We start from the raw sequence: 14316 nt of genomic DNA, 5'->3' as shown, positions 1-14316 counted from the left end.
ACATGTTCCTGAGGGAAACATCTGCTTCTTCAGCTAAATGCTCCACCACCACCACTGTGTCCGCCTTCCAGAGCATGCAGCTGTTTTTATCTATTTAAGTAAAAACAGCTGTATGCTCATATTATAGCATACATTTTTTACATTACAGATTTCTTTCAGCTTGATAAGTCGTGCTTTAAATCTCATTCAAGTCACATTTTGGGTCAAAATCTCTGTTTTTAGCAGCATTTCATCAGGTTGATGAATATGTTGCACATCAAAGCTGAATGTAATATTTTGACATGAATATCATGAAAATGTGGCTGTTGTCTTCATATAGATGAATGGCAGTGTAGGAAATGTTGCTGTGGATTTGATATGTTTCTATGGATTACAGCAGAATTAATTCAAGGTAACTGGGGACTCTATGAGTGACAAAGATAGCTTAAACAGTCTGTTATAACCAGAGTGGATCACTCAAATGCCTGATTCAGATAATGCATATCTTTGAAGTCAGAGTAGTGTGCAGCAAACCTGGTGCAGTTCAATTCTACTGCATCTAGAAACAAAGCTAATATTAGTGCTCCAATACCTGCAGACCACAGCACTTGGAGGAGTCTCGAGGGGCTGCTGCTTTGTTTGAGGGTTCCTCTTGATATTTGTGTGCGGGTGTATGTGTGTGTTTGGATATGAGAGAGTGTGGCTTCAGGGAGGGGTGGTGGTCAGTGCGCTGGGTCAGAATGCTGGCGAGGTACTTTCACAGAGTTTCACTGATCGATAAGTGCTTTAAATAGGGACACAAATACCTGAACACAGCATTAATTTCAATAGCTGGAGCCTATTTAAGAAGGAAGCGTTTTTGCTGAATAGATTTGGTGGGTAGTAACCACACAGATGGACTGTAAGTGGCTTGAAAGGCCAAAAATGCCACTAAATGCCTTCCCTGGTGTTAATTTGCAGGTGTTCGAGAGGGAAAAGCAGACCACAAATAAGCACTAAACACACGCGCACACAAACACTAAGTAAAGTGTGGAGGCTTTTTAAAATAACTTTAACACTGTTCTCGTGGTAAGTACGAGTCTTGTGACATGCACTCCCAAAACAACAACATGCCCACCAGCTTCACCCAAACGTCTATGCAAATCAACACGCATCGGCATAACATGGATGTAGAAAGAATGTATTTGACCTGCGGTTAACAACTGCACACTTAAACACACCGATTAGTGCAGTGAGTCACAAACTATAAGATACCCCTAGGCATGGATGACCAGTAGAAACTTGTGAAGTGAAATGAAGCTGAGTGAAGGTGACTTGGTTGGAAAACACACAAGCAAGTGTCAGCCAGTGCTGCTGTGCTGACTTTTATTTCATTAAAATTTCATTTGTCTTTTGTTTTTGTACAATGGTTGAAAATGTGGAGTGGGAGGGCAAGAGCTCGTTTTGGCTTAGAGTAGTGGCTCGTGGCATTTACGTGCCAAACTTTTTGCTGAGCTAAGCAGTAGTGCTTCAGCACACCCTGCTGGTGATGGCAGTTTGCTTGCTCTCCCCAAAGTTTTTCTTTATCTACCTATTTATTTTTATTATCCTTGTTAGTGCAATTCTTGCCATTAAGACTCGTTGATAATATCAGAACCCTGATCTTAGTATGAGGAATCAGACTGACACAGATTCATCCTGTCAGAGTTGGTTGTTGCTCCTTTTTTCTATCCCACAAACTTTCAGGTTGTCCAGCAGGTTAATTTTGGGACAAAAAAAACCAGGAGTGTGTCGACCTGCGCGCGCGCGTGAGCGCGCGTGTGTGCTGCCTCTAAGGCAGGGGTGTCAAACTCAGATACACAGTGGGCCAAAATTCAAAACTGGAACAAAGTCGCGGGCTAACGTTAATATTTATTGAAAAAAAAAAAAAAAAAAAAAAAAAAAAAAAATATATATATATATATATATATATATATATATATATATATATATATATATATATATATATATATATATTCCTCCAGATATAAGAATGAATCTTTTCTTATGGACAAGTTTAGCTGAAAAACTGAATATGGAACAAGCAAAGCTTAATACTAAACAATATATACATTAGCTGTATAATGCCAGTAGGCCAGCTCTAATAGTAATTTGGTATGGCTTCGCGGGCCAAATGTAATTAGGCTGCGGGCCAAATTTGGCCCACGGGCCAGAGTTTGACACCTATGCTCTAAGGGATTTGTGTCCAACCGTGGATAGTGGACAGCTTGCGGCTGGATTGATGGCGTGACGTCAGCGCGCCGCTACCTCTCCCAGAGGGCAGGATTAGTCGGGAGCGGCAGAGACAGCGCTCCGGTAATCTCCCGGTAATAAATGGGGGGAGTCAGGCACGTTTGAAACTGCCGGTACCGAGTGACACCCCGAGACCCCCTGAGACTCCGGAGAAAGTCCCCACAGTTGCAGCACGATGGGTCGCTATGTGGCTCCGCAGCAATCCAACGCGCCCCGGGCAGGTAAACGCAGCAGGTAAGCTGTGGAGACGTATGGGTGAGCTTGTCTCAGGAGGATTTACACTGGCAAGGTGTTCACTGTCTGTCAACAACTGCTGGGGTTTTATTTTTACTGCTGTAGTCTTCCGTGTGTGCATGTGCACGTGTATAGGCAGCACTGGGGGAGATTATGGGTGGTTCCTGACAACTTTGCAGTCCGTGCGAAATTAGAGTAAAATACGTCAAATGAAATTGACTGTAAAGGATTTTTTTCTCCCCCTCTTGCCTAAATGCTCTTAGCGTTCTTTTCATGAACTAACACGCTCAGGCTGCTGCGCTGGACCTGTGGATGTCAGGGATGCAGGGGAGGATCACGAACTCGGTTGTTGACCGACCTACTGCTGCCAAGGGTATTTATGAGAGATTAGAGAAGACATCATAGGTGAATGGCAGACTGGTCTATCTATCTATCTCGGGTTGCAGACTATCTCCCACTCTAAAGGCCATTGTTCAGTAGGGATTTATTTATTTATTTATTGAAATTCACTATTTAAGTTTCAAAGGTTTAAAACTGATGTCCCTCTCCCTCTCTCTATGACAGCAACTCAGAAGGGGGCCAGAATAAAAGACCACTTGTCACGTCATGACTGTAAAGCTCCTGCCTCTGGGCGTTTATGGTTTGGCTCTCACCTACTTGGCACCTGCCTCAGAATAACCAGATAACACCTACTTAGAGTCACAGGCAAATTTGTGGCCACCGTGTTACTTTTACCGCTACCGGTTCTTTACTGCCAGTTCACTTTATTTTGCGGGTCAATGTGAATAAAGGTCCAATTAAGCCGGTGATGATTAGTGAGCGGCTTCCTCTCTGAGATCAGAGAGAAGGTTCAGGAGTTTTGCGCATTAAAAAAAAACGAACGAAGAAGACTGCGAATGGTCCATTGAATGGAGACAAAAGAAGACAGAGACGTGTTGTTACTCCCCTCGAGTCGTAATAAAGCTCAACTTGTTCCTTGTTTTTTAACTGACATTTATTTCGGACAGGAGGATTCTTCGACATGCCTTAACTTGTAATGATGTCCAACCACAGCCGATACAATGCCGTCAGAACTAAAAAGAAATACAAACTTAAATGAATATTCTTAATAAAGCCCCTAAGCATTATATATGGCGAAACATTCCAACAAAACAATCAATAAAATACACATTACACCTCACACTGCGGTAATTGCACTAGAATATCACGCAACACTAGCATATTTACATACAACGAAAATAAACAAAAGAAAACATTTACCTCATTGGCCTCACTCAAAGGGAATAAAACTTTAATCCTTACATCGTGGGGAGGTCCAAAAAAGGCACTCTTTTATTTATCTTACTATTTACTATCTTACTGTGGACGTGCAAACCTCGTGGCTCGTCTCAATTAGCTTGCTGAGTGTGCCAGCCAAAAATACCCTCTTAGCAACAACAGACGGAACTATAGAAAAGGTTCCTATCTAATTGCACAATTAGTAAAAATAACACATTTAAACATATAAATCCAATGAACAAAACATGAATTACTATTGATTTATTTCTTAATATTTCAACTACTAATTGTTTCAACCTTACATATCTAATAAAATGAACTTAAATGCGAGAGTTGCCTATGACGGCAGCTACACTCCCACCAAATCACTTGTGATTTCCACCTATGAACTTATGAAATGTAAACTAATCTGCTTCTAATAGTGTCACAGTCTTGTGTATAGGTCTGTCAAGTAGAACTGGTTTACTCAGTCTCTTTCCATGGTCATCTAACAATGAGTCACTCATTAACAGTTGTACTTTGCGTATACATCCATCTTCACTCGGGTGTATGGCAACAACTTTGGCCAACTTCCAGTCGTTTCTTGATGCTTGGTCATCTTGTACGATCACTATGTCATTGATCTTTGCATTTCTGTTTGTTCTGTCCTTGGGTAGATCCTTTCGCGTTTGAAGTGCCTTGATTTCCTTGCAGAAGATTGATCTTTGTACAATGGATATGACTTTAAGCTCGGCTTCTTTCCTTTCTTCAAGGTTAGTGGCTTTATTGCTTCTCCTTTCCAAGCCCTTAAACTCTTTCACAAATCTGAGAAGTCTTGCCATAGCTTTGACCAACCTTGACCAACTGGAGAATTTCAGAAAACGTTCTGCCAAAGAATTTGTTTCTGTAGTTGTATGGAGTACAACAACTTTGCGTACTTCTGGATCCTCTGCATCAAGTTTCCCCACCGTGACTTCTTCGTGGGGAAGTTTCTCTTGCCAAAGAAAACTTGGACCACTAAACCAGTTGGAGGTAATGAGGTCTTTGGCCTTCAGTCCGCGCGAGGCATGGTCTGCTGGATTGAGATCTGATACCACAAACTTCCATTGCATCGGTTGAGTGCTTTCCTTAATACGCTGAATGCGATTTGCAACGAAAACATGGAAACGTCTCGCATCGTTGTTGATATATCCCAAGACAACTTGAGAATCTGTCCAGAAGAATTCTTGAGCATCTTCTAGCTCCAACTCTGCTTTGAGCATGTCACTAATCCGCACTGCTACAACTGCTGCAGACAGCTCCAATCTTGGCACCGTAGTAACCTTCGTGGGTGCTACTCTGGACTTGGCAAAGACAAGAGCGCAGTGGACTTGTCCTGCTTCACTGACAGCTCTCAGGTACGTACAAACACCATACCCTGAAACACTTGCGTCTGAGAAATGGTGAAGCTCGTACTTCTGAACTGTTTGAAAATCTTTTGGCACGTAACATCTGTCAATTTTGACATCTGCTAGATTTTTTAGATCCAACAACCAGGACTCCCACCGTGACTTCAGATCGCTTGTGAGTGGTTCGTCCCAATCTGCTTTCTCTCGACACATTTGCTGTAGTATCTGCTTCCCAAGTAGAACAAAAGGTGCCACAAAGCCAAGTGGATCGTAAATAGAGGCTACTGTGGACAACACTCCTCTTCTGGAAAGTGGCTGCTCGTTCACAACTACTCGAAACTGGAAATGATCCGAGTCGATGCACCATTTGACACCTAGGGCTCTTTCAATTTGTTGCTCGCCCAGTGACAAGTCCTTTCTTACTGTTTCTGCACAATCTTCTTCCGGTAGCGAATTAAGCACTTGCTTACTGTTTGAAACAAACTTGTGAAGTCGCAAGCCTCCTGTGCTGCAAAGTTCCTTTGCTTCCTTCACCAAACGAATTGCCTCTTCTTCTGAGTGGAAACTGATAAGACCATCGTCCACATAAAAATTTCGCTCAATGAATCTTATGGTAGCTTCACTGAACTTGCCTTGACCTTGTGCAGCAATATACTTGAGACCAAAGTTCGCACAGGCAGGGGAAGAAGCAGCTCCAAACAAGTGTACGCGCATGCGATAGACAGATGGAGTAGAGTTGAAGTCTCCATTGTCCCACCACAAGAAGCGAAAGTAATTTTGATCTTCTTCTCTGACTCTGAATTGATGAAACATGCGCTCAATGTCGCACATCACTGCAACTGGACCTTTCCGAAATCGGCACAGGACCCCCACTAGAGAGTTGGTTAACTCTGGCCCTGTAAGCAGGTAGTCGTTCAAGGACACCCCTCCGTACTTTGCTGAACAATCAAACACCACTCTTATTTTGCCAGGCTTTTGAGGATGATACACTCCATGGTGTGGAATGTACCAGGCAGGGCCTTTGTCCCGGTCTACAGAGGGAACTCTTTCTGCATCACCACGCTCTATAGTCTCTCTCATGAACTCTGTGTAGTCTTTGTGGTATTGCTTGTCCTTCTCAAATCTTCTCTTCAAATTTTTGAGTCTGTGTTCTGCACAGCTCCGGTTGTTTGCCAGACTTGGTCTGTCTTCCTTAAATGGCAAAGGTAACTCACAGTGTCCATCTGCTTTCATCTTCACTCCTTCTTCCATTATGGAGATGAACCTTAAATCTTCTTGTGAGAAGTGTGAATCTTCCACCTTTCTTTCATTGAAGTCGGACTCGAGCACTTTAATTACATCTGCAGATGTGACCACCTCTTTGACTTGTGTGCGACAGACGTATTGCACTTCTTTGACCAACTGCTCAGCTGACTGATTGGGTGTCACTTCCTTGACAATGATCTTGTGGCTACATCCTATGGCATCCCCATAGTCAACACATGGATTAGCTCCTCCAACTATTGTCCAGCCAAGGTCTGTTCTTTGGGCAAAAGGTTCATTATCTTTTCCCGCCACAACTTCTCTGGGTACCAACACTTGTGAACAATTGTAACCAATGAGCAGGCCTACGTCACATTCAATCAGTGGAGCGATTTCTTCAGCCAGGTGCTCTAAGTGTGGCCACGCTCTTGCTGTCCTTTGTGTGGGAATATGACTCAAATTCGCAGGAATAAACTCTCTTGTGTATGTCACAGGAAGAGGAATTCTCCTTGAAGAAGAGAAACCTCTGACCTGTAACCCAGACAGCCTTTGACTTGGTACTAAAGTGTCTTTAGAAGACATTGTCGAGAGCTTTAACTGCACACATTCCTTCTCTGCATCCAGAGCATCTGCCTTTTCCTTCAAGACGAATGTCGTGTCACTTTGGCTATCAAGAAGAGCATAGAGAAGAATCTCATGTTCAGGATTGCTTGTTGTGGATAACCAAACTGGAATGATTGTAGATGTGAGATTACTTCTGTCACTTTGAATCACACGGTTTGATATTGCTTCACTTGGTGCTTCCTTGGGTTTGGTTTCTCTACTCTCTTTATTGCCTTCCATCTCTTTCATTTGTGGTTCCTTGTCACTTTCCTTTTCTTTCCTTTTCTTTGAGGTCTTGTCTCGTTCCTCATGCAAACATGTCGGGTGTTTCCCTTTACATGTGTCACACATCTTTCTCCTTTCACATTTCTTTGATTGGTGTCCAAAGCCTAGACATCCAAAGCACAGTCCCTTAGTTTGCACAAATTTGACTCTTTCACTCAAGACCTTGTCCATAAACTTCCTACATGTGTGAATGCTATGATTTGAGTTTTCACAAAACACACATTTTTTTGTGTTGGACGTCTCTTCTGCAGCACTCACTAGCACCTTTGCTCCAACACTTCTTGTCTTGAAAGATTTCATTTTCTCTGAGTCACCTGCTTTGAGTGCATGAAGCGATGTTACTGGATTGCACGCAATCTTGGCTTCTCTCGCAATGAAGTCAACAAAGTGGCTAAATGTTGGAAAAGAACCATCTTGTTCTTCAATTTCAATGACCTTTCGATTCCATCTTGCTGACAACCAATCAGGTAGCTTGCTTAGCATTCTCTGATTCTCATTGCAGTCATTCAAAACTTCAAGACCTTTAACCTGAAGCATGGCCGCTTCACATCCTCTGAGAAAATCTGAAAATTCTCGAAGTTCAACGCTATCCTTGTTCCCAATCCTTGGCCATGATGTCAACTTATCTCTGAAAGCTTTGGTGATTACAAATGAACTTCCATATCTTTCCTCCAAAATGTTCCATGCTGAGTAATAAGCACGCTCTGTTCCCAACAGAAAATAACTCTCAACAGCCTTTCTCGCCGGTCCTCCAACATACTTGTGAAGATAGTAAATCTTTTCATTCACTGGGATGTTCTTTCTGTCTATCAGCATTTGAAACGACATTTTCCAATCCTTGTACTTGAGAGGATCTCCGTTGAAGACTGTAGGTTCTGGTACTGGTAGGCGACTTATGTGAATGGACTCAGCTAGAGCTTGGGCCAATGTTGTGGTACTATCTTCCTGTTTGCTTTCTCTTGGTTGTGACCTTAAGTTGGCTTGTGGCATATCAAACGGCTCTGCATTTGCATTAAGTTGCGAATGTGCAAACTGATTCATCGGTTTAGCTGTGACATTTCTCCGTTTGCTCCTTTCGTGCAGAAGGTCTGATATTTCTTCATCTGAGCTTCCTTCGTCATTGTACACTTTCAAACGTGCTTTAGCAGCATTCATTCTCTTTACTGTTTCTAGCCTTTCAAGCTCTCTTCGCTTTTGCTCTAAGGCCTTCTGTTTCTCAGCATTCTCTGCTTCAAGGATTTCAAGTGCCTTTCTTTCACTTTCCAATTCCTCCATAATCTTCAGAGTTGCTTCAGTAGCCGCAAGCTCTGCAGCTGCTTCTTGCCTCTTTACAGACAACTTACTTGAGCTTCTTGATTGCCTGCTATTCGAACCTTTGGATCTTTGAGAGGCGGCAGAATTGAATGCTGATCCTATATCACTCCAGTGAACCAATCTCTCAGAAAGTTCTTCGTCTTCTTCTGCTGCTAATTTTTCTTGAGCTAGCTTTATCATCTTTTGAGAAACCGCATCACAGGTGTCCACTCTGCGGCGAGTGTCTGCATCAGGAGTTTCATGATTGCGCAGTTCATCATAAACTTGTTTCACTTCTGCCGAGGTATGTTCAACTCGGCCGATAAGCTCTTTAAGTTTTGCACTAACAGGTTCTTCAAGTGCCTTTTTGCCTTGTTTTGCAACAACTTTCCACATTTCATAACTGACTTTGAAGCGAGCTTGAAGCTTGTTCACCTTTTCATCATGTAGTGCTTGGCCCCTTTCAGTGAACTTCTTAACTCTTTGACTTTTCCTCAAACTTCCTTCTTTAGTAGCTTTACTTGTGCATGGTTCTGGCAAACTTTCTTGCTCTTCAAAAGCTTCTTGCTGCTCCACAGCTTCAGTGTCACAGCCTTCTTGCTCCATGTCACAGACAGTCAAAGGTATTGTACTACACTCAAGTCACCTAGGTCAACTTAAATACGTGAATAGTCACCTTATGAAGCACCTAGGACCTTAAATTGCTTTACTTTAAAGAGTCAACTTAAACATATGTCACAAACTCTTAAACCAAAATAGTAAATTGCTCTTCACTTGTAGTAAAACAGAAAATAACCTTCAATGTCAAACAAAATACTATAATGTGACCTTTAAATATCTAATGCAGTCTTAAAAATAAGCAAACCCTTATAATCAACTTAAACGTACCTTAATTACAGTTACTTAGCATAAACAACAATAACATGAGCTTAAACTTTTACTCCAAACCACCACACTTCCACTTTCATTGCTTGACGGAGTCCCTTTAAGATGAGCTAAAGAAATCTACTCTCCACATTTAACTTGTATAAACGTGTTACTTCTTTGTAGCTTAACCAAGCTGCACCGCTGGACTCTGGTTGCTTTATGAGATGTCTGTGTGTGTGTTTGAGCGTCTTTGATGCTTGAGAGAGACGCGAGCTTAATCACGTGACCCGGCGCGCTGTCGGCTCGGCTCGGCTCAGCTCCGCTCCCACTCGGCTCAGCTCCGCTCCCGCTCGGCTCCGCTGCGGCAGACCTCTTTCTCCTTCTCTCTCCTCCAGCACGAAGCAGGCTGAGTTCTGACTGTTACTCCCCTCGAGTCGTAATAAAGCTCAACTTGTTCCTTGTTTTTTAACTGACATTTATTTCGGACAGGAGGATTCTTCGACATGCCTTAACTTGTAATGATGTCCAACCACAGCCGATACAATGCCGTCAGAACTAAAAAGAAATACAAACTTAAATGAATATTCTTAATAAAGCCCCTAAGCATTATATATGGCGAAACATTCCAACAAAACAATCAATAAAATACACATTACACCTCACACTGCGGTAATTGCACTAGAATATCACGCAACACTAGCATATTTACATACAACGAAAATAAACAAAAGAAAACATTTACCTCATTGGCCTCACTCAAAGGGAATAAAACTTTAATCCTTACATCGTGGGGAGGTCCAAAAAAGGCACTCTTTTATTTATCTTACTATTTACTATCTTACTGTGGACGTGCAAACCTCGTGGCTCGTCTCAATTAGCTTGCTGAGTGTGCCAGCCAAAAATACCCTCTTAGCAACAACAGACGGAACTATAGAAAAGGTTCCTATCTAATTGCACAATTAGTAAAAATAACACATTTAAACATATAAATCCAATGAACAAAACATGAATTACTATTGATTTATTTCTTAATATTTCAACTACTAATTGTTTCAACCTTACATATCTAATAAAATGAACTTAAATGCGAGAGTTGCCTATGACGGCAGCTACACGTGTGGTTCTGCACCACTTGGGACGAACAGTGCGGTTGTGTGTGTGTGTGTGTGTGTGTGTGTGTGTGTGTGTGTGTGTGTGTGTGTGTGTGTGTGTGTGTGTGAATGGGCGGTGCGCTGACTTGGGTTGAGAGAGAGAGACAGTACCACCACCGGACACGAGAGAAAGAGAGAGAGAGAGAGAGAGAGAGAGAGAGAGAGAGAGAGAGAGAGAGATTGCGCTAGGCGAGGGACAAGAGTGTTGGTTGGAAACACACAAGGTGGATGATTCTCGTGCGTGCAGCAGCAGCAGACACACCACCGTGCGTCTTTACGCTCAGAGATCACCCAGCCCTGATCTCCTAACCTCTCCTCTTTCTTGCTTGTCTAGCAGCAGCTTCACCTGCGAAGCCACAGCGGAGGACAGCGGAGCTTCTCAGCGGACACTTTGCTGACTGAGAGACGGACGCACGGAAACCTCAGCGTACTTTAACCATGGAGGAGAGTCAGTCGGAGTAGGGTAACTTACTACAACCTACACCATCCACAAGCAGACTGTCACAAAGGACGCCAATCTTCAAGATGGCCCGATAAATTCTTAACGCCGTGCTTCGGAGATTGGATTGTCCATCTCTCAGTAGCGCACGAGACGAGCAGAGAGGCCGTTATTTGGTTATTTCAGTCTTCAGATGGACCGTGTGCCATCCGCACTTGCTGGTAAGATGCGCTGGATCACACTGGTGCTTGCCGGCTTGACTTTCTGGGGCAAAGTTACTATTTGTAACTGTTTCGACTACGAGGAGCCAGACTATGAATATTATGAGGAAGAGAGAGCGGAGACCATTGACTACAAGGACCCCTGCAAAGCTGGTGAGTCATTTTACTTTATTTTAGCTTTTAAATTATAAAAGTAACACAAGAACTATATTTATTACTCTGGTCACGGTGATCCTGCCCTCCTACAGCTGGCTCCGAGGCGGCACGTGCGTGTGTGTATGAGGGATGACAGCGCGCTTCTGCCAATAACCGCATAACCGGTGTCGGTGTCTGTAGCGATCTCGCAGATGCATGCCACGTGCATGCCACGGTGACGGTCACGTTAAGTCTGATGCACTTTTCAATGCATGCAAACACACAAACATGCTCACATTCAGCTCAAGCATCCCCCAGAGTCCAAATATTGGTGGCGCGCATGGATCGCATACGTTTGCGCGCGTGTGCAGATGTCAAGTCAACTAATAACAGGAATAAAAATAACAGCTGGATTTACACAGGCGCGGATTCACGTTCTGTCTCTCACACACATGCGCGTGCACACGTGATAAACATTTAACATTTGTGTAGTTGTTGTGGAGTAACACCCTGATGTGGCTTAATCGCTATGAACGAATTTCTTGTGTGTAAAAAATAAAAGAAAGAAAATCTTTCACTGAATCGAAAATAAATGTGTCTGTTGTGTCAGCGAGTGGTTGCCAGTTTTTTAAAGTTTTAAAGTTTTATACATAAGAGGTGTATTTTTTTAATAGGTCTTTTATTGGCGGCGGGAAGGGGGGGGAGGGGGGGGGTCATTTTGGATTTTATATAGTCGCTCTCTTAACCAGTCCCTCTCCTCCTAGTTATTCTCCTCTGTTAGCGCCTGGACCATAACCTTTAAATGCAGTATTTGTTGGTGACCATTTACGTATCCCCATTTTATTAAGGCTGGCTATATGGGAAATGTTTTAGACTGTTACCAGTGTAATGATGACCAGTGGCAGCACCAGATAAGATACATCAGATAGAAACTGGTATTATTACGTTTTCAGCGGTGTGAATCATCCATGTTCTTCTGCTTATCCAATTAAGGGTTACAATTTTTGTGAAAGCCTCTTCCAGCTGTCCTAGCGCTAGAAGAAGGGTACACCCTGGACATGTCACCAGCCTGTCATATGGCTGACAGAGAAACAGACAGACACACTACCTACAATCAATTAAGAATCGCTAATAACCTAATATGCGGCAGACAACCCACGGAGTCACTAGGAGATGATGCAAACACACAGAAAAGGCCCAACAGGCCAGTGGATTCAACCACCAGCCACTGTGGAAATGACTGTACGCCAAAGAATAATTAGATTAAATCCTTCAATCCTCACTCTTCTTATTATCTTATACAGACAATACATCTTATGCTTCTTTTTTTACCTTCACTTGATGAAAACAAGCTTGTGCTGTTGCTCAAGTTATTAATTTTTAAAATATTGATAAGCTATAAAATTATTACTTTTTTTTCCTAGGTTTTATGTTTTTGTTCATTTGGGAACAAAAATGATTGAGAAATTGTTCTGCAAAAAGGTGTTCCTGTAAAACAGAAGAATACATGTACCTCAGGGCTGATGAGTATATGCACAGTGCCCTGAGGAGCTCCATCCTGTGTTGTGTTGGATGACCACAATTAACTGTGTGGTGGCCCTGGCCACCCTTGGCCACTACTTGGCTCCTCCCCTAATTGTCCCTGAAGTGCACAAACCATTAATAAGAAACATTTGGCACCTAGTAATTGTGTCTTAGGTAAAAGGGAAAATGCAGTTCAGTTTCATATATAGAGCAGCAATTCATAATCACAGTAGGCTCAAGGTGCTCGAGTTTGCTCCAAAATGAGAGAGAAAACGCCAACAATAGGACATATGTGTGTTGATCTTCTTGCTTTTAGGCCTAGAACAACGAATTTCATAATCTAACTTAATATCTTTTTGATATATTTTTTAAGGTTTTTCTGACCCTCTCCTCTCCTCTTTCTATAAGAGGGATGTTGGGATGGTGTAAAATAAATAAGCATCTTTTAAAATCTGGATCCTTGTTTGGGGTTACACCCTCCTGACTTTGTGTGTCTTTCTCCGTGTGTGTTTGTGTACATGCGTGTCCATGTGTGTTTTAGTGGTACTTAATGTTGTCTGCGATGACACATTGGACTGATAAGAACTCCACCCCAGAGCGCTAAGCGTCCACACGCTGACCAACACACATTCTTCCCATACCAAATACACAAACCTGACAACCGTGGACATTGGCCAGTGTGTGTGTGTGTGTCTGCATGTGTGTTTGCTCATGTGCATGTCACACTGATCTCTATGGGTGATTTTTATGTTGACTCTGCAATCCCATGTCTCTGTGGCTTTTTAGCTATGCAAAGAACTTACCGTTCATTCGTTTGTGTGTGTTTTGATGGGAGCCCGGCAGGTTAAAGGGAGTCAGTAAGTCTACGCATGTTTGTGAGACCGAGCGAGTCTTTAAGGTTAAAATAACTGAGAGAAAAAACACAGCGAATGTATTTATTTTCTGAAAATATCGATGAACATAAAGAGCCTTCTATACTCAGCTGCTGAGGTTTCTTGCAGCAAATTGCATAAACGCACACAGGCACACACACTCCTAATAATCAACACATACGTTCATCTTATAAGCCTTATAATTTTACAAGTGCCATTTGTTTTCAGGCATTTCTGTTTTATTGGACATTTGACAGCTGGCACCTTTTTACATCATTTGAACATGTATAGCTCATTTATATTAAATACTGAGTCCTCAAATTTCATTCTCCTTTTACTTTCTCCTCTGATGATTTGGTTTATAATAAGAAAATGACAAAACCATCTCATCTCAGAGTCAGTGTAGGTTTTTTAAACTGTGAATGCAGCCCCACTGGTGAGGTATGAAACTGCTGTGGGTGGGGTGTGGACGACCAAGGTTAAAAAAAATGTAATTAACTTGAATGATTTGTGTAGGATCGGATAAGTGGAAGAGGATGGATAGATTTGTGCAGA

At 42.4% G+C, this 14316-nt stretch overlaps 1 protein-coding gene across 3 annotated transcripts in view; it reads left to right on the top strand.

Moving 5' to 3' along the window:
- Window positions 1-2262: 2262 nt before the first annotated feature.
- tll1 (tolloid-like 1) overlaps window positions 2263-14316 on the top strand; it is a 69058-nt gene continuing 57004 nt past the window's right edge. Inside the window, exons 1-2 of one of the 3 annotated variants that reach the window (XM_085409556.1) lie at window positions 2263-2484; window positions 10908-11383. In XM_085409556.1, the coding sequence (XP_085265682.1) occupies window positions 11203-11383 (181 nt within the window). In that variant the 5' untranslated portion in view covers window positions 2263-2484; window positions 10908-11202. Of the gene's footprint in view, window positions 2485-10696; window positions 10808-10904; window positions 11384-14316 lie in introns of those variants that run through there. The other 2 variants (XM_085409557.1, XM_085409558.1) reach the window with 2 other exon arrangements.

This window comes from Rhamphochromis longiceps, linkage group LG6 (genome assembly GCF_057381845.1).
Source record: "Rhamphochromis longiceps isolate RC_006_pf linkage group LG6, R_longiceps_female_GT1.1, whole genome shotgun sequence".
Lineage (NCBI taxonomy): Eukaryota > Metazoa > Chordata > Actinopteri > Cichliformes > Cichlidae > Rhamphochromis > Rhamphochromis longiceps.
This window is presented reverse-complemented; position numbering and strand designations above follow the sequence as displayed.